Source organism: Callionymus lyra, chromosome 5, assembly GCF_982586985.1.
Source record: "Callionymus lyra chromosome 5, fCalLyr1.hap1.1, whole genome shotgun sequence".
NCBI lineage: Eukaryota > Metazoa > Chordata > Actinopteri > Syngnathiformes > Callionymidae > Callionymus > Callionymus lyra.
The window spans coordinates 8767509-8789220 of NC_141822.1; the positions used below are offsets into that span (position 1 = coordinate 8767509).

Here is a 21712-nt window from a genome sequence, read left to right on the forward strand (position 1 = left end):
GACCTCACCATTTTTGTTGCATGTGTATGTTTCTCTGTTTCAATGTATATATGAATACATTTTAAGTAAAAAATGAATCCATAATAATAACAATATTTATTCGATTTAAACCTGTTTTTTTTGGCTTTGGTGTTTTGGTATTTCAATATATAAATGTATTATTTTAGGCAAATAAAAAGGATTTGAATTTTTTTATAAGATGCATCATTTGCTGCAGATTGTATAAATTAGGTAAATTCCAAAGATTGTGAACTTTTAGACAGAATTTTAATTTCAATATTTTTAATTACGCTTCACACGACTTTACAAAGGAAGTCAAGTAATTGCTGGAATGTTTTCCATTCAAATAGTCTCATAGTATGGAATATATATTAAAAAAAAACAACAAAAAAAAACATAATTGTCTATATTAGTTTTGATTGCATGTTTCATGTCATTTTTTTTATATTTTGTTGATTAATGTTGGATGTCATTGTTCAGCGATTTGGGGCATTTTTCTCTAATTGTGTTTTATTTTACCTTAGAAATATGTTCCATAAATATATCCAGAAAAAGTAAAGACCAGTGTTTTATTTCTGATTTTTGAGGCATGTGCTCTTTATTTTTATCATTGTTGTTTTCTCTTAGTTCTTCTTTTATTTATTTGTTTAATTCTTTTTGAATAATAGAAACATCCAGAGAATGTTGAGTTTTGTACACTGGGATCCAATTTCTTTTATTTTCAAGAAAAATATTGATAAAAAATAATTAAAATAAATCTGTTCCATCTTAATTATATGATCAAAGTTATCAAAATGATAACATTTGAAGTGATGGTAATTATTCATTAATCCATTGTTTTAAAGTTCAACTAAAGTGATGATTTAAATGTCTCTTAAATATATGTTGGATCTTAAGCCCCGCCCACTGAAAACCCTTTTTTTTCTGGTGATGAAATCTTGTTTAGCATAACCACACCCACTCTGCTGTGATTGGTCAAACTAGGAGGTGTGTCACTGCACGTCATCAACCCCGGAAGTCTCCACCTCCAAGGGACTTGTTGTATCAACAAAGCAGGGCGAGATTACAGCTGGCTGGAGGAGGAGTGAAGACATTATTACATCATAATGGACTCTCGTAACCTCTCGTTTGCCCAGATTTCAGAGCAACTTTATAAAGTCATACGTTGAAAACATGGTCATGATGAGGGTCTTACTGCGTCTTTGAGAGAAAGATTCAACATTTACTTCTATAGTCGATCTTTAAGTTGTCGGTCAAAGACAAACGGGAAAAGAAACGGCAGCAGTTTATGGTGAAGTAAGGACTTTTATTAGAAAGCAGATTTTTTTTCTGTATTGCATTGAAAGAAATCAGGTAATCTCCGACTACACAACTGAAACTGGTGATGGCGAACACCATGTTGGGAATGAAAGGTAGATTTATTTATGCAACATCAACGGTGGCTTGCATTTCTGTTATATATATATTTATATATATTATTGATGCTTGAATCAGAAGGCGCATAAACATCTTTAACATTTTTTCAAAATGAAAACATAATGCAGTATCAACACTGAAATACTTCCAGACCCAGTTTAGCCGTTGGTTGTCATCGAGAAGCCTTTGATGATCAAAGTATGTCCAGATCCTCATGGAAACCGGCGTCCGTACAGAGGTTGTTGTTTTTTTGTTTTTTTAAATCCAGTGACGCAGAGGTCGACGCCCCGAGCCACGAGCTTCAGCAAGAGCCGGAGAGACGTAGGTTGTTTTGTTTTTTTTTATGTCCGTGTCAATATGACAGCTCCGTTGGCAAAGCACCGAGGTATCAGTCAGTGATCAGACGTACTGGTGACCAAAGAGGCGACACATCCTTGCCTGGGAAAAGTTGAGCTTAAAGACCAAAAAGCGAGCTGGAGAATGGCAAGAAAAAAACAACAAAAGAAACAAACAAAAAAAACAGCAAGAGCACAACATTTCATGTCCAACGTCAGACAGTGCATCCCTCTTCTGATTGTCAGCGCTCCGAACACATGGCTTTAAAAGTTTCACTCTCGCTTCATCCTCACGTCCCGGTTGATATTTTTTTGTCTTTTCTAAAGTCGCTCTAAAGTGCTGGTATTTATATTCACGGACAAGTACATCCACATTCAAACTTTTTAGTGCATTTTTTTTTTTTTTTTTTTTTTTTTTTACAGAGTATGCCTTGGAGTTTTCAAATCGCACACTCTCTCCGCTGGGTAGTAGTTTGGACTCCTTTTGACACTGGGTTGTAGCTTCGACACAAACATTCGATAAAAGGCCAGGGCGTCTGATAAAAACCCCGCTGCGAGTGTCCACGGCCTCCGCCCGCTAACAGTGACTAATGTTGTATAAATACATGGTGCATAAAGTTCTCAGAGGTTTCACTGGGTTAGAGTCTGAATGGCATGCAGTTCTTTATATGATACAAGCACCTCATTGCATATAAATCTCCTCCATCCACAGCAACGGGGCGGGAATATATTTAGCAAAAACAACTTCTTTTTTTTTCAGTTTTTTTTTTACATTTCCATCGACCACCAAATGACACAAAAAAAAAAAAAGACACATTTTTTCTTTTTAAATCTGTGATTAGAGTCCGAACTACAGTGTCTGTGCTGGAAAATCAACATGTCCTCGTCGTCGAACCTCCCGACATTCTCTGAGAAAAGTTCCCAGTCAAAGATATATAAAGAGGGGGGAAAATAAAAGGGGGAGATTTTTTTTTTTAAAGGAACAGTGTCGGACAAACAATCAAGAGGAAAAAAAATTTTCGGGACCGAACAAAAAAAAAAAAAGCATAAATAAAAGGGAGATAAATTCGTGGCTGGCTTCCATGGGAACTTAAAAATAATTCAGGTAAATTATAATTTCTTTTCTATTTTTTTTTTGGAAAAGTTATTGCAAGACTTTTTTGGTTTTTGATTCGTCCCCCGACTTCTTTTTTTTTAAATGACAGGAAGCAGAGAAATTAATAAATAATACTAAGAGATAATTAATGAATGACATTATAAATAGAAGCTAAAATGTTAATTTTATTGTATATAATTTAATTTAAAAAACAATTTAAATTAAAAAAAAATCACAATTTCTTTTTTTTGTTTGTGAATTTTGAGTCCATATTATTATTGTTTTGACTAATGTTATTATTGTTTTATTATTATTTATTAAAAACGATTTAAGTTGTAACTATATTAAGTCTATTGATCACTATTTATGAACTGAAATTACTTAATGACTGTTATTGTATATGATTTCATTGAATTTAAATCTAAATTATTAATGGGCAAATATATAATATGGTTTTAAAACATTTTAAAAGTATTTTTCGGCCAATTAAAAAAAAAAAAGAAGAAAAAACCTTTAGCTGAACTTGTCAGATTAACATATAATTTTAACTCACTATTCCATTTTTTGGTGGTTTGTAAATAAAGATTTAAGTTACTATATTGATTACAGTTACTATTTATGAACTAAAATGACTTGATGACTGTTATTGTATATGATTTCAATTAATTTAAATCTAAATTATTAATGGACAAATATATAATTTGGTGTAAAACATTTAAAAAGTATTTTTTGGCCAATTAAAAAAAAAGACAAAAACCTTTTTAGCTAAACTTGTCAGATTAACATATAATTTAACTCGTCGTTTGTAAATAAAGATTTAAGTTACTATATTGATTACAGTTACTATTTATGAACCAAAAATACTTTTATTGTACTTGATTTCATTGAATTTAAATCTAAATTATTAATGGGCAAATATTAAATATGGTTTTAAAACATTGTAAAGTATTTTTTGGCCAATTAATTGACAATAAAATGTGTTAAAAAATAGTCTTGAAATAAAGAACTTTAACCAACTATATTTAGAATGAACTAATAAATGATCAGTTTTACGGTTGAGATTCACTTCACTCCAACGCAGGAGGCGCTGGCGAGCGCCGCCATGATAAAACCAGCCACGAGGAAACTTCTATCTGCTGGGACGACTCTAGGTTACAGTTAAGGTGCACAATCACAACATCTAGACCCGCACAGTCACAGTCTAAGGCACTGCATCCACAATGGAGTACATCGATCCCACCCTTTTGTATTTGGTGTCTCTCGCTCAGTTCTGACCCAAAGAAAACAAAAACAGAACCTTCTTGAATGGAGCAGAAAAATCACAGGGTTTTCTGTTTTTCTCGATGGAGGAAGACGCAGCATGACTAAAGCTTTCAGTTTTCGTTGAATCGTTGGTACTGTATGGCACGTTTTTTTTTTTACTAAAGTTTCACGTTGAGAAGAGAATCAGGGACTCGTCGCTAAAGCAGTGCTACATGTTTACATTCATGATCTCATGAGGTGAACATCTACAGTTTTGTCTTCAGCTCGTGTCGGATCAACTGTTGTCGACATATTCATCCTCGATGTATACTCGCAATTATCGTGTTTTCTTGGTGAATTTTAACCACAAAAACAAATATTTTATCTTACGTTTTTCTCGCATTGACTTTCTTTTTTATGATCCAATTTTTAGGGATGGTCTGATGAAGCTTCATGAAACAGTGTCATTATCTTCAGAGTCCACTAGATGGCGTCTCTGCACTATTTTCCTTTGTTTTGAACAAGTGTTTTAATGCAACATAATTTTCAAACTGATGGCGCCACCTACTGACCTCTAAACAACATGACACTGTTTCATGAGGCTTCATCAACACATCACTGCTAATTTTACTTAATAAAAAATGTGTTACTTTAATAAATTCAACTCTAAACTCTGAATGTATTTCTAATGATTTCCCATTTATTTATTATAAATATTGTATGTCTATAGATTTCTCTTAAAAAGTAGTGATGGGCAGGTGAAGCTTCATGAAACAGGCTCATAGTTTTTAGGTCTGCAGATGGCGCTCAAGGCTCAATAAATTATGGCTGTTTTCATTCAAATAGTTGCTTTAAGATGATCAAGCAAATAGTGCCATCTTGTGGACGCTGAAGGTGAGCTTCATGAAGCTTCATCGACACATCACTACTTCAAAAAAATGTAACCTCAAGTCTTTCACAAAGACTTTTTAGACAAAGACAAATGAAATATTTTGAAGATAAATTTTGTGGGTCACTTGTTGTTAGTGATGGTCTGATGAAGCTTCATGAAACAGTGTCGTTATGTTCAGAGTCCTCTAGATGGCGTCTCTGCACTATTTTCCTTTGTTTTGAACAACCGTTTTAATTAAACTTAATTTTTAAACTGATGGCGCCACCTACTGACCTCTGAACAACATGACACTGTTTCATGAAGCTTCATCAACACATCACTACTAGTCGGACCGAACAATGCTTCGTACCTTTTTGTAATCACTTAATTTTTATCCAATACTCAGTCTTTGTTTCTCAAAAATGTTAACTTTTTTTATCCCAAAACTTTGGAGTTTCTACATGAATAAACTAAACTTTCATATCAAGAAAGTGGATTTCAATGACTTCACATTTCTTGGCCGGGAAATACAAAATGAAAAATGATCAGCGAGTGCAATAAAGAAAAACATCAGGAGAATGTCATAAAAGTGTCAAATCTTCAGGGCACGTTGAATCTGTATTTCATACGTCGACTCTGTGCCCGAGTTATGTTTTTGAAACATTTGAAAAAAAAACAAAAACAAGAATAAACGATGATAAGTAAACACTGCAGTTTTGACTGCGATGAATTTACACAAAAATGACAGTTTTAAGTCCCTGTCGGACGTCGCCTCGTCACGAGAAACAGTCGATTTCAGAAAGACAAATATTCCTTCTAAACTTTACAATCCCGGGATTTGAACAAAAAAAAAAATCAATCGAAATATCAAGGAAATATTCAGTTTGCTTTTTTTTTCTTTTCTGTTTTCAGTCATCCTGCCACCGTTTTCCAAATTCTTCTAGTGCAAAACAAGCAGAAAATGTTCCTACAATTTGATTGAATAATTTACCCACCGACCCCTCCAGAGCTGAATGGAAGCAGGACTCGTATAACACAGCACGTCTGGATTAAACAGAGCTTCACTCTGGCAGTTATTGCGCTCACTGTCGCCCCCCCCTGCCCGCCCCCCGACAAAAACAAACCCCTCTCTTACGATGACACAAAAATCAGACTATATGTCAGACAATCCCGGGTCGCGACCCAGGTCAGTCCCGTCACACTGAGGTAAAAATAAATCCCAGTCGGAAATAATCGTTTTTTCAAACGTGTTATTGGCGTGTCAGCTGTTTTTCTTATCTCTGTGCGCGTTTAACTGGATTTATTGTTTGTTAATCTTCTGTGTCCGTTGTTTATCGTCATGCATACAAGCTTGAGTGCGTGTTATTGTTCTTTTTTTTTTCTCTCTGCATCTCCGCGACGGAAAATTGTTTTTAAAATCACTGCTGGACGTACAAAGAAAGAGCTTTTGTTGCGTTTGTATCTTTTCATTCGTCGCTGCGGATATCGATGGCGAGATAAATATGTGTGTGTGTTCGTTGACGAGTGTGTGTGTGTGTGTGTGTGTGTGTTGGCAGCGGGAGTAGACACAGGTATTGTTATCAAAGCGGATCTCAAGGTAAAAGTTGAAGAAAATATTTGTCCTGTAATAAATCTGAAGCTATGAAGGAGTGATGGTTCGGATGAAGCTTCATGAAGCAGTGTCATTATCTTCACAGTCCACTAGATGGCGGTCTTTGCACTATTGTCAATTGTTTTCAACAACTCTTCTAATGCAACATCATTTTTAAAGTGATGGCGCCACCTACTGATCTATAAACAACATGACACTGTTTCATGAAGCTTCATCAACACATCACTGCTATAAAGATATTTTATATTTTAACCAAAAAATAATGATATATTATTTTATTTAAATATAGAACAAACCGCTTGAATAAAACTGAGAGCTTTTGTCGTACATCAGAGACTCGGAGCCACATTTAAAATATAAAAATAAAGGTCAATGGGCTTATTTTAAAATGATGTCCTTAAATGAAGATCAAAAAACAACATTTTTACTCTGACGGGGGAACATCTTGGACAACCTAAGTTACTTCAGTTTTATCAGTGCTATAAGGATATATTTTATTTAAATACTCTGTAACCAAAAATATATTTACTTTTGGTTTTATTTAAAAACAATCAAGAGCTTTAAACGGAGCCACTCTTTTTTAAATATATAAAATAAAATTACTGAGACGATTTTAAGTCGTCGGTCTTGAGGGGAGATGATCACTCTGGCAGGGGGAACATCTTGGGTAACTTAAGCTACTTCAGTTTTTACAATACGTTCAGGATATACTCCTTTAAAAAATAATAATCGGTACTACTGACAGGGGAATGTCTTGGATAGCTTGAATTATAACAATAAAGTATTTGTAGTAGGAAATGAAACGAAAAATAGAGGAAACTACTAGCCCTTCAAAATAAAATAGACATTCAACTTACAATATACAATAACAATATATTTTTTGAAATGCTTTCTTAATAAATATTAGTTTGATTTTTATTTGTAAATGAAGTAATAAGCTTTTGTTGACCTTAATATTTGACTAATTTTCTTTAAAAATAAGAATTTATTTTGAAAGTTTCTGAGCTCGACTTCCTCGTATATCTGTGTCTACTTCGGCTCCGGGTTCGGCTGCTGAGGTCACCGTCGGTGTGTGTGTGCGCGACACACGTGTGCGCATGCATGTGTGACAAGTTCCTGTACAGTGCGATCGACGAGCGAAGCTTTTGTGCTGAAATATTTGTTGACCAAGCACAGAGGAGCAGAGAGAGAGAGGGGGAGAGAGAGAGAGAGAGAGAGAGAGAGAGAGAGGGATGATGTGTGAGTACAGAGCACGGAGATACGACTTCAGAACCTTGAGAACGCTCACTGTCCGTTCACCCTCAGACCCTGTCCGAAACTTTCCACTTCCTGCTCGGGCGGGGGGGCGCCGTCGCCCGCCGCCTCGGCTCCCGGGATCAACGCCGGCGCCCCCAGCGACCCGTCCTCCAAGCCGTCCTCGTCCTCCTCGTGCTCCTCCGGGGCGACCCCGTTGGCGTCGCCCTCGGCGTCCACCGCCCCGTTGGCCCCGGACCCGACCGGGCTGCCCTCCGTGGGAGGCGGGTGAGTCCTGAGGGGGTCTTTGCGCTCCGGGTAAAGTCGTTGCTCCAGGGACTTGAAGTCGGGCTCGAAGGGGAGGGGGACGCCCTGCTGGGCGGTGCCGAGCGCCAGGCCCAGACCCACGGCGGCGCCCATGCCCATCCCGGCCCGGTAGACCTCCATGCCGTCGGGCAGCATGGACTTGATCTTGGGGAGCCAGCGCTTGCGGACGCGGCGGGCGTTGGTGCACATGTCAGCAGCGATCACATTCATTTCACTCTCCTTGAAGTTGGGGTTGAAGTTTTGACAGTAGACTGGAAGAGAAGGACGAGGATCAGGTGATGATCGGCATGAACATTATGACAACAAATATAAGAATAACAATAAACCCTAAGAAGTCGATCATTTTTATAAATTTGGTTCAAGACAAATGTTGTGAGGCTTAAAAAGTGATTCAACTATTTAATGTTTTACAAAGCCTGTATTTAAAACGTTTTACTTATATAATATTTAACAAAGGTTTGATTATTAGGTTTTATTCACTAATTTTAATACATTTTTATTCCATTACTTTATTATATAGTGTTAATTACTAATTTAATATTTTATTATTTACTGCTTTTAATATATTCTTTTATTAACCAATTTTAACATATTTTTATTCACTAATGTTCATTTTAATTTTATTCACTATTTTTTTTTATATATTCTTATTTACTTATCTTAATATATTATTATTCACTACTTTTAATATAATTGTATTCACTCCTTTTAATATGTTATTTTATTTACCAATTTAAAATATTTGTATTCACTACTTTTAGTATATTTATATTCACAAATGTTAATATATTTTTTATTTACTTATACGAATATATTTTTATTCACTACTTTTAACATATTTTTATTCACTAATGTTAATATATTCCTATTTGCTCTTTTTAATATATTGTTATTCACTAAGTTTAAAAATATTTGTATTAACAAATTTTAATATATATATATTTTACTTTCACTGATTGTAATATATTTGTATCCACTAATTTTAAAATATTTTATTTTACACTGATATTTTCATATTCTCCTAATGTAACATTATGACCACCTGCACTGAAGCTGAACTATTTAGAATCAATATTGTGTGTAATATATATGAAGAGAGTATTTTCAGGTTTAAAAACATATTACAGTATAGACCCAATATTATATTAATTATTGTAACTTTTGCATACATTTTTTATTTTGCAAATATTTTAAAGATAATGTGTTTGTGTATTCTTGATCATTTCTATTTATTTTTTAAAGTTAAACTTCACCCAAAATTGAAAAAAAAAGTTATTTTAATCAGTAATGATTAAATTAATCTTAATACAAGCAGAAATTAAGATTTTGAATCTATTTTCATCCGAAATAACTACTTTAAATCCCCAAATTGAATTTCAATGTTGCATATTATTGTTACAGTGAACAACAATCAAGGGCTAGTATCCCTCGGTTCAAAGGTCAAGTTATTATTGATCTCATCTGGTGCGGGAATGTCTTGTAGGTCAATGAAACCGAGCGACTTTCAGCGGCTTCGTTTGAAAAAGAAGAAATATCTATTTAAAAAAAATTAAGTTAAATATTAAAGTGACAGCATGTTTTTTAGCAGGTGGTCGTAATGTTTTGTGTTCACAGCGACAAAATCCGACGCCGAGCTCACGTTTGACGGCGTTGAGGACCCGGCTGTCCAGGGGTTTCCGGCTGGGATCACTGGTTGAGGACCGGATTCCAGTCCCGCAGCTGTTGGCTAAAGTGTTCCTGCAGGAAGACAGAGCGAACGCCAGGGGGCAGAGTCAGACGCGGACAAACACACACGTGGACAAGCGAGCCAACACAACGCACCACGTTACACAACATGGCCACAGATGGAGTGTGAAAGTTTGTGGAGTCACGCACGCCATCTTTCGCTCGGCTATTAGCTGAGGAAGAAGAGAATCTGACACTCACCGATCGAAGAACGTCGCTAAGAGACGACGCAGCAGAACTTTGTGTTTGATGCCGGCGCAGAGATGACAGTTCATCAGCTGACCTCGGGTCATGAACACCTGAGTGCCTGAAGAACACACCAGCAGAGTCTGTTATGATCCTCATTGGTTTTGTATATTATATATGAGGATTTCTTTATTCATCCAGTTCAAAAAACATCTTTAAGAATGTGCAAATGTGTTAGAGATGTGTCAGAGATTGTGAATTTATTTGAGAGTTTGTACATTTGTTTCAAATATTTGTTTTAGAATTTGTAAATGTGTCTCAGGATTTGTAAATGCGTTTCATAATTTGTAAATGTGTTTCATAATTTGTAAATGTGTTTCAGTATTTGTAAATGTTTTTCATAATTTGTGAATGTGTCTCAGGATTTGTAAATGTGTTTCATCATTTGTAAATGTGTTTCAGGATTTGTAAATGTGTTTCATAATTTGTAAATGTGTCTCAGGATTTTTAAATGTGTTTCATCATTTGTAAATGTGTTTCAGGATTTGTAAATGTGTTTCATAATCTGTAAATGTGTTTCAGGATTTGTAAATGTGTTTCATAATTTGTAAATGAGTTTCAGGATTTGTAATTGTGTTTCATAATTTGTGAATGTGTCTCAAGATTTGTAAATGTGTTTCATAATTTGTAAATGTGTTTCAGGATTTTTAAATGTGTTTCATAATTTGTAAATGTGTTTCGGGATTTGTAAATGTGTTTCATAATTTGTAAATGTGTCTCAAGATTTGTAAATGTGTTTCATAATTTGTAAATGTGTCTCAGGATTTGTAAATGTGTTTCATAATTTGTAAATGTGTTTCGGGATTTGTAAATGTGTTTCATAATTTGTAAATGTGTCTCAAGATTTGTAAATGTGTTTCATAATTTGTAAATGTGTTTCAGGATTTTTAAATGTGTTTCAGAATTTGTGAATGTGTCTCAAGATTTGTAAATGTGTTTCATAATTTGTGAATGTGTCTCAAGATTTGTAAATGTGTTTCAGAATTTGTGAGTGTGTCTCAGGATTTGTAAATGTGTTTCAGAATTTGTGAATGTGTCTCAAGATTTGTAAATGTGTTTCATAATTTGTGAATGTGTCTCAAGATTTGTAAATGTGTTTCAGAATTTGTGAGTGTGTCTCAGGATTTGTAAATGTGTTTCATAATTTGTAAATGAGTTTCAGGATTTGTAATTGTGTTTCATAATTTGTGAGTGTGTCTCAGGATTTGTAAATGTGTTTCATAATTTGTAAATGTGTTTCAGGATTTGTAAATGTGTTTCATAATTTGTAAAAGTGTCTCAAGATTTGTAAATGTGTTTCATAATTTGTAAATGTGTTTCAGGATTTTTAAATGTGATTCAGAATTTGTGAGTGTGTCTCAAGATTTGTAAATGTGTTTCATAATTTGTAAATGTGTTTCAGGATTTGTAAATGCAATTCCTAATTTGTAAATGTGTCTCAGGATTTTTAATTGCGTTTCATAATTTGTAAATGTGTTTCAGGATTTTTTAATGTGTTTCAGAATTTGAAAATTTATTTCAGAGATAGTACATTTGTGAAAGAGAATGTAAATATGTATTGGAATTTGTAAATGTGTGTTCAGAGATTTTAAGTGAGATACAGAGATTTTAAATGTGATTCAGAGAATGTAAATGTGTTTAAGAATTTGTTAAATGTGTGTCAGAGATTGTAAAATTATTTCATTTGACAGTTCTTGTTTAGAATATTTGTAAACTTGTTTTTAGAACTTTCAAAATGTGTTTCAGATGTCTTATATTTGTTTATAAAATTGTAAATGTGTTTAAACATTGGTAATTGTTTTTCAGAGATGAAAATCTGTCAAAAAATGTTGTAAATGCTTTTGAAATTTCTTTAAATGTTGGGAATTTTTAAATAGATTTTAAATGAGATTCAAAGGTTGTAAATTTGATTAAGAGAATGAAAATGTGTTTGAGAATTTGTAAATGTGTGTTTAGAGATTGTAAGTGAGATTCAGAGATTGTAAATGTGATTCAGAAAATGTATATGCGTTTCAGAGATTGTAAAATTGTTTTAGAGATTGCAAATGTGTTTCAGAGATAACTTTTTTTTTTGAGATTGCAAATGTGTTTCAGACATTGTATTTAGTGTCAACATGTTTAAATTGGTTTCAGATTTCTTTTTAATTTGTTTCAGAGATTGTTTATTTGTTATACATTTTGTAAATGTGTCTCAGAGACTGTAAAAGTTTTTCATAAATTGCCATTTCTTTCCAAAGTTTGTACATTTGTTTCAGAGATGGTAAACATATTTTATAGATTGTGAATTTGTTCAAAAGTTTTGTAAATTGATTTCATAGATTGTAAAAGTTTGTAAATGTGTTACACATTTTTCTAAAAGTGCATATAACTTTGTTTCTAAATGAGTTGAAAGGTTTGTAAATAAGGGTAACCTGTAGTAACTTAAGCCGGTCCTACAGGTTAATAAAGTACAAATAAACACATGGAAATCATTTATAAAACAATAGTATTTATATCCAATAGTATATCCATGATAACCTTCACAAAAAACACAATTTTTCCTCATTAATAGACATGTTTCAAGTCCACAGATGGTGTGAACTGGGTGCGCAGCCTACTCCCATCAGTGTGTGGAACTGTTGGTTGGAAAATTGTTTTTTAAGTAAAATGTGAAATTAACATTTAATCAAGATGGATTTTTCCTCACTTTCAAACTGGAGCGTGTTTTTAGATTTGGTACAAAAGTTAGTCTTTTTTGAAACATTTTACATTAATGTTTATTATTTGATAAAAAATACCTCAAAAGATAGAACTTGTTATTTGGTGTTTCGTAGATTGAACAGGTGAGTATAAAAACTCAAGCATTTTAACACTTTTATGATCAAAACTTATATGATCATATATTAATTAATTATATATTTAATTACAACAATTAATATATATTGAATTATAACATTAACAATATTATTGTTCATTATTACTTGCATTATATTTATTTATTCATGTTTTTTTTCTGATTGTACTCCTTTTTTCTTTTTTAATTTAACATGAATGTTTATTATTTGATAAAAAATACCTCAAAATATAACCTTGTTATTTGGTGTTTCGTAGATTGAACCGGTGAGTATAAAAACTCAAGAATTTTAACACTTTTATGATCAAAACTTATACGAATCATATTTAATTATAACATTAACATTATAATCATCATTATTACTTACATTATATTTATTTATTCATTCATTTTTGTTGTGTTTTGCTTCTGATTTTCCTCCAATTTATTTTTAAAATTGTACATAAATGTTTATTATTTGATAAAAAATACCTCCAAATATAAAAAAATGTTATTTGGTGTTTCGTAGATTGAACCGGTGAGTATAAAAACTCAAGAATTTTAACACTATTATGCTCAAAACGTATACGAATCATATTTAATTATAACATTAACATTATTATCGTCATTATTACTTACATTATATTTATTTATTAACGTTTATTTTGTGTTTTACTTCATTTTTCATTTTTCTTCACTTTTTTTTAAAATTGTACATTAATGTTTATTATTTGATGCATTTTTATGAATTTCCAAATTTTATGTCGTGAATAATCTTGAATCATCTTAAAGAACGACATCATATTAACTCGTTAGTCTGACACACACACACACACACACACACGCACGCACACACACACACACACACACACACACACACTCACACACACTCACACACACTCACACACACTCACACGTCTTCTCCCGACGGACAAAATCCTTCAATTTTTCGACTCAATCTTCTAGCGCCGGCGCCGTCATAGCTCTTCACAAGTGCCTTTTGGCAAGCTCGCCATAATACCCCCCTCGCCCCCCGCCGTCCCACCCTCCTCCTCGGAGTGACTCGTGTCTCGCCGCTCCACCATAAAGACCTGATTGATGAGGACTGCAGAGATGGTCGTCCTTCTGTCACCCACTTCTGCAGGGAAACTTTTTCTTATACCCACCCGTGTGTGTGTGTGTGTGTGTGTGTGTGTGTGTGTGTGTGTGTGTGACGCCCTTGACACTGACGCAGCGCCGGGGGTCGAACCCGAGACTTTCTCCTCTAGACTGACGAGCGTGATTTAAGCTTAACGTCGGCGACACCTCCGCCATAAATTCACCGACAACTTCTTCTTCTTTTTTTTTTTTTTTTAACGACTGGACCTGGATGAAGTTCTGAAGACGACGTCCAGAGGAGGACGACGTCCGTGTCTAGACTCGTGATGTCACGTGACTCCCGGAGACACAGGAAGTCCTTCAATGTCAATGAACGGTGAAGACGATCTTGTGGAATTTCTTTTTGGGTTTTTTTTTTTTTAAGGCGATTAAAAGCCTGAAAAGTGCGATCATTTACGAGGCGGGGGAGCTGCCAGAGTGTTCCCTGATGGATGCTTCCCTCCTGCCGCCACAACACCAGTGACAAATGATCCGTCCAAGACCCGGCCCCCGACCATTTCTCTCGCTCTCCCGTCGATAAAGACGTCTTTGTTTTTAAGATAAGACTTAAGAGATAGAGATAATTATTGTAGTAACAGTAGAACTCGTGTTCAAAGGAAGGTTTGAGCAGAAACAATTTGGATTTTATTGATCCTTTAGGAATGAAAAATGCAATATTTACTTTTGGCAAATATACTTTTTAAGTATAAGTATTACCTTGGAAAACCTCTGGTAATTTGTAATAATTACGGTGAATGTCTGAGTTTTAATCCCGTGTGAACGTCTGTGATTCGTAGTGTAATAATTCAAATTCCCGACTGTAATTCACCAAAACACAGACGTCGGGTGATAATACCGATTCTAGGCACTCGCCATTTTGTTCATGTTTACTTGCGCTGTTTTATTTTGAAGGGTTCGAAAAGGAAGTAGATGGAGTTCGTTGTTGTCGGGGGGACAAAAGTAAAGAAGACGTGCGCGCCGCACAGCTACAAACTAAGTTCCAGTCTCGTTGTTTTCCCGCACGAATACACTCGGTTACACGACTGACGTTTTTATTGGTTCAGGCTTTTCCTTGATTTTCTGGAACTCCTGTTGTGTTATCAGTTTTATCTTGATCTTTAAAATATATACTTTATTGAATATTGTTTTGATTGTTTAAGCGCTTTGTGACCCTGGTGTGGAAAAGCGCTATACAAATAAAAATTACTTACTTACATACTACTGTAACAGACTGTGTCTCTTCTGTAAGAATAATGTTGGGGCAAATTTATGTGCAGGGCAGCGCTCTCGCTGTTGAGCGTCTGCACAAGTTAAGGAAAAGAAAGAAAATAAAACGGTTGTCCACTTTATCTTCTCTAAACGAAGAACGCTTGGTTACACTAACTTTCTCTTTCATTAATTGCGCTCCTTTTTACATCTGTATCTCTAGGTAATGTCAGTAAAAAATACTATTTGACAGATGTCACTTATAATAATTGTCGGCCCCTTGTGTTATTTCCCTAAAATCTTTGATTATTTAATTTTCTTTTTTAAAATTTTTCGTCTAAAGAGAATGAATCAAAGGTAATAACGATCATACCTAACAGTTTAATTAAATCTAATTTATTGAAACATTTTAACCAAATTTGGTTGGTTCAAAACAAATCAAAATTAAAATAATATATCAATTATATTAAACATTTTTCACACGTACTTCTGAGTAGGAAATATTTACATATTTATCAAGTGATATTGAGAGTCTTTGCATTGAACATTTGTGGAATTAAATGCGATAAACATTGGATATATTTCTTTCTTTTTGTCCTTTTGTCAATTAAATTAATACTTTTTCTGTTTCTATTTCATTTTAAACCACGTGATTTTCCACCGAAATCATATGTAAAGTCAGAAAATGAACTGACCAGCGACCAGCTCCAGCTTCTCCCCGGGGTCCCCCTCCGTGTACAGCTTAGGGTGGCATCTGTAGCCGATCTGGCTGATGAGACTCGCCGGCAGAGCCACCAGGTCCCTCCGGATCAGGACGCAGTTGCGGTTCTCCAACGCTAGAGGCACTGCAGCCATCTCTGGCTTGTCCTGCACTGTGAGGCAGAAAAAACAAACAAATGAGAAACAAGGTTAAGTAAAACATAATCAAGACGTATTTTCTTCTTTAAAATAGTAAAAACTACTTGTTTTTTGTGATCTAATAGACAACATTACAATGACCTTTACTTACAATCATTTAAAGACAGGACAGATGGATGGGATTAAATATAAATAAACTATTTATATAGATTTTCCTTCTAATCAATGGGTTGTATATTTCAATATCATATATTTATACTTATCTCAATTTAAAAATCCATGTTGCTAGTATAATATAGTAATATTTCGTTTCATTGCTTTATAGTTTTACTATGACCAATGATTTTACAATATTACATTATTACATTCTTTCCATTTAAACAGGTTGTTTTTTTTATAATTATTATTTAATTTATTTATTATAACTCACATGAATAGTTTTAATTTTTGTGATTTCCCCCCCAGGTTTTAAAAATATATAAATACTGTAAAATACATGAATGTATGTCATTTTTGATTAAATAATACGTTTTATAAAACTTGTCATTGACAATCTTGAATATCTCTGAAATCTCTATTTATAATAAAAAGGTTTTATTTTCATCATAAATAAAAAATAGTACATATCTATATATTTCATAATTTTGCCTAAACATTTTTCAGTTATTTTTATTTAAGTAAACTTCCTTTTACTCATCAATATTTATTTATTGTATATTTGTTTTACCTTATTTAAAACGAACGGTAATTCTATTTGCCTTCACCTTAAGAGGCTACAAAGACATCAAACGTCCTCCTCGCTGAGACAGAAACAAGGATCATCTTTATGCTCGACACTTCACGGACGGACACGAGAGTCGAGTCTCAAATGTCTCGCAATGTCACCCTGGGGCTTCGCTCGGGCCCATTGCAGATAAAGCGATATCTTATTAATATCTGAAACTCTAGGATTGGACACGGCAGCGACTTTGAACTGCAGGAGGCTACAAATGAATCAAAAAAAAAAAAAAAGTGTTGAAAGATGAAGTGTGTGTGTCGGCGCCGTGACCGAGCGGCGTGGAGATGCAGAGACGTCCGGTCACGCCTCGCTCACATGTCGTCTCTATAAGATCTTTTAATAACTGGGATGGAGATGATGTTCACGCTCCACTAACTATTGTGCAGGAACAGACAGAGACGGCGATACAAGTCGTGCGAGTCATTGGCTTCTCGTCCAATATGAGGCGAGCGGCGGCGGCTAGCCGGGGGCGGAGGCAGAAACACTGGCTTCACAGCTGGAAAGTAAATAAGGTGAAGCGTGCTTTGAGATCATCTCCTCGCCATCTGCTCATTCAACCTGTTTTTACGACGCGGCCGTTAAACACTGGAGTATTTTTCCGAGCACAACTTTTATTTCGGGCTTGAGCATGAAATGGCGTTTTTTTTTTTTTTTTTAATTAAGAGGAATGAACGTGAGAACCTGAGCCTCCAGAGGGAGGAGTGGAAATAAAAACGTGCAAGAAAAGAAAGTATTTAGGAAAAGGGAACAAGAATGGACATAAAATAATATATTTATTCAGTTACGATAGCATTCTAGAAGTTTTATTTTAACATCATATGCACACATATATATATATATATATATATATATATATATATATATATATTTAAAATATATATATTTATCTGTAAAATGTATATATTTTTCAATAAAATAAATCAATAATCTTGTTATTTTCTATATTTTCATGATTAATTTTTTATTTTATTTATGGATTTTTTTAAGCTCCAAGAATATATACTCCACCCTTTCTAAAAAAGGAATTAAAAAATGTATATATAACTAAATACTTGATGTTTATTTTTTTAATGTAGCATCATCTTCTAAATTCTCTTTGATTGTAAGTTCAGTTTTGCATTTGATTTTGTTTTGTATAATATTAAATAAACTTTCTTTCTAAAAATTACTAAAAAACACAATTTTTAATTTAAATGAAAAAGAAAGAAAGAATGAGCTTCTCATCATTTAAAATCATGTAATTATTTCCCTTTTTCTTTTTTAAATAAAAAACTTTTTTGAAAATTTATATTTTAATATGTTTTTGCTTGTTTGTTAGTGTCATCAACGTTAGTGATGACACAAATACAATTAGAAGTTTTAAGAATAAAGCAACTGAAATATTTGTTGTTGTTTTTTGATGTTTTGTCCTTTAACTCCTTTATTACTGACTAATCCATAACAATGTCTTTAACATTTAGAACCTTTTAGATGGATACTTATGGATAACTTAATGGATTTCCTTGAGAAAATTTGGGTATAAGGTTACATTTTGCTAAAAACCTTTCGCAGCTACTCATATATATCTGTGGCTACTATCTATGAAAAACCACAGACACAAACCTACTGACAATTTTCGAGTCACCAATTAAACTCTTTTATAATTATGACATTTTCAGCCAATCATGGCTGTAATCACTATTATACCAACATTTAAAATTTAATTCAAAATTCTACAAATTAAAAAAAGAAATTGAATAAAAATATATATATTTTTGCATTACTGAAATTTAAATTTCAAACTAAATATGTAAAAAAAAATGTATTAATATAAAAAATATTACATTTTTAAAATTAAACTCTTAAAACCGTTTAAAATAGTACTAAATTCCATTTTTCCCGCCAAAAAATAAAGTTTCCACATTTGAAGTGTTAAATTCAACCATTGAATATTATAATATATATATATATATATATATATATATATATATATACTTCCGTACTGGTGGATCTTTCTCCTGTTAGTGTGTGAACCAATAGTTGAGTTGACGAAGCTTCATGAAGCATCATTTTAAAAAAGTCAACTCTTTACAGTCTGTAGACAAATATCTTAACGGAGCTTCCACACATTTTAAGCGAAGAGCGCCATCTACTGGACCATCTTCGTCGGCCCATCCCAAATGTGGTGTCAGTGTGTTTCAAGCAACACTTACTTCCATACGGGTTGGCAGAGCGTCCGTAGATGTGACTGTAGGCGTCCTCTATGATCCCGTCGTACGGCTCTTCCTCGAACTCCTCGTCCTCGTTCTGGTAGGACGTGGGACTGTCAGTAGTGGGTAGACTGGACGCGCCGGGACTGGACCTCTCCACCCCGGTACCCGCCACGCCGGCCCCCTGGAGGTGGTACGGCAGCATCCCGGGGATGGGGGTCCCTCCCGCCGTGGTGTAAAACAAGCTGGCCCTGGTCAGGCGACTGCTCAGCTCCGAGGACGAGGTCTTGCTCTGCGAGGACGGGATGGTGAGCGGGGTGGGGTCTCCCCCTTCCAGTTTGATCTTCCTCTGAGGCATGAGGAGGGATGGGGACCAGCCAGAGTTCGCCAAAAGCGCCGCCACGGCTAAACCGTTGCCGTTATTGCACGGGCTCTGCGGCTCGGAACCCGTTTCTTCCAGGGACCCGGCCGTCTGCGAGTCGCAATGAGGTGAGTTCGCCTTGAACATGAGGTCCATGCCTTTCTCCACGATGTGTTGGATCTGGAGGTAGCCGGCTGTGTACATGACCACCAGCTGCTCACTGGCCGCCATCGTGAGCTTCCCCGTGTAGCAGAAGGTGAGGATCTGCTCGAAGCAGGCGGGCGTGACGGACGAGGGCAGCTCGAACTGGGTCTTGGTGGACGTGCTGAAGAGGTCGCGGAAGTAGAGGCTGCTGGCGGCCAGGACGGCCCGGTGGGCTTTGAAAGCCTGACCTGGAACCCCACGACAAGAGCAGATGAATAATTACTCGTGAGTTGTAGATGCATCAAGTACATGAAGTTTCCAAATTTCCCCTGCAACACTGGTTTGTTGGCATTTAAACATTTTTTTTAAAATACTATTTCAGTCCATCTGTAAGGTTCTTTGTTGTGAAAACAGATTGTATTTTATTAGTCGGTGACTCTTGACACGTCAAGATGCTCCGTTCAGTAAAGTTAGTTTCAAAAATAACACTGTGTACTAGTGAAACATGAACTTAATATGATTTATTCTAACAGTTTTTACCCGTCTGTCTGTGAATATGTTACTGATATATAACGTTCAGTGGTGTCAAAAAAAGGTTGGGGACCCCTGCCCTTAATCACCCAAATATTCTTTATTTACTTTTTGTAACTTAAGAAGAACGTTGACGTTGATTGAATTGATCACAATGTATAATTTACTTAAGGGACAAACGGACCTATGACGAATAAAAAAGGGCCTTAAATACGATTTGAAATTAAGCTTAAATTGCAATTTAAACTTATAATATTCCATTAAATCTTTGATATAAATGCTGCACTTTATTTTACGTTTTTTAAATTAATTTTGACATTAAATAAATGCTCAAATAAAAAGAAGCAACAAAGAAAAAGGAAGACATACAAAGAAAATGTAAATAGTTATACATAGATAAAGTATATACAAAATAGAGGTGTTTATTAACTGGGCAAATTCCAGGTCTTAAATAACAATAAAACGTTTTACGACTTTAAGTTAATAATATCACTATTTCCTTTTCTTTCTTTTTCTTCACTACTTCTTGAGATTTGTTCAATGGTGAGATTTGAACTCTGTATTGGTAAATTTTAAATGTCTGAGAGAAAGTTCCAGCAGCAAATCTCAAAAAGAGGATTAGATTAGATTGACAAGAAAAAAAAAAAAAAATTGTATATTTTTAATTTAGTTGGTGAAACTGATTGAAAAAACAAAAGCCGGAATGATCCGTGAAATCTTCTGACCTTCTCTGCGTTTCTTGCTAACGTTTACGGTTAAGCTAACGGGTGAATTCTTCTGGTCTTACGACACATTGTCTTCGCCTAGATCATCACGCATACCGATGGTTTTCTTGATCATGAGGTTTCGAAACCGCACTGGATATAATGTAGGACGTGAGTTATATACTTTCAAATTCATATTTAATAGTTGGCCGACATATTGATAAATATTCTCTAACCCCTAACGGTTAACCATTGTGTTATCTCAGGATCAACAGAGGCCCAAGGGATACCACAAACACATTTGTTTTCAGGCCTGTGGGTGACCACTGAGATAACACAAGGGTTAAGACGTTATGCAAGAGTAATAGAATACAACCCAGCTTAGAATATTTGAGAAATAAAAAAGCCTTTATTTGTAAAAATAGATTTCCAAAAAAGTCACCTCGTCACACTTCATCAGAATTGCCACAGTAGTCTATGACTAATTAAAATGTCGTCTTACTGACTATAATGATTGATGCTTTTTCGGCATAATCAATTTTTTGAAATATGTCAAATACAGACTGAAACTTTGGGCTACTCTTTGTCTAAATCACATGGGTCCAATAGGTGATCCCTGTGGAACCCCAAGACCCTTAATCCAAGATACATTCACAAAAAAAAAAACAAAGCGACAAAAGTAAAATTGCAATGCAAATTTGTATTAAATATATTAATTCAAAATTAAGGCAGAATACTTTTATTTGAGATTAATAATTAAATAATTTTGAATTTGATTTGGTTAAATAAGTGTAAAATAAGACTTAATATATATATATATATATTATTATAATAGATTCAACTTTGTGTTATTAATTATCTTCCTCTGACAAAAACATAACCATGTCAC

The 21712-nt window shown here is 34.4% G+C and overlaps 1 protein-coding gene across 2 annotated transcripts in view; it reads right to left on the reverse strand.

Moving 5' to 3' along the window:
* Nucleotides 1-1417: 1417 nt before the first annotated feature.
* nacc2 (NACC family member 2) overlaps nt 1418-21712 on the reverse strand; it is an 80413-nt gene continuing 60118 nt past the window's right edge. For both annotated transcript variants that reach the window (XM_087790725.1, XM_087790726.1), the window contains 5 exons: nt 19087-19836; nt 15954-16130; nt 10059-10164; nt 9772-9869; nt 1418-8383 (listed from right to left, as the gene is read on the reverse strand). In XM_087790725.1, the coding sequence (XP_087646851.1) occupies nt 7857-8383; nt 9772-9869; nt 10059-10164; nt 15954-16130; nt 19087-19836 (1658 nt within the window). In that variant the 3' untranslated portion in view covers nt 1418-7856. The remainder of the gene's footprint in view (nt 8384-9771; nt 9870-10058; nt 10165-15953; nt 16131-19086; nt 19837-21712) is intronic.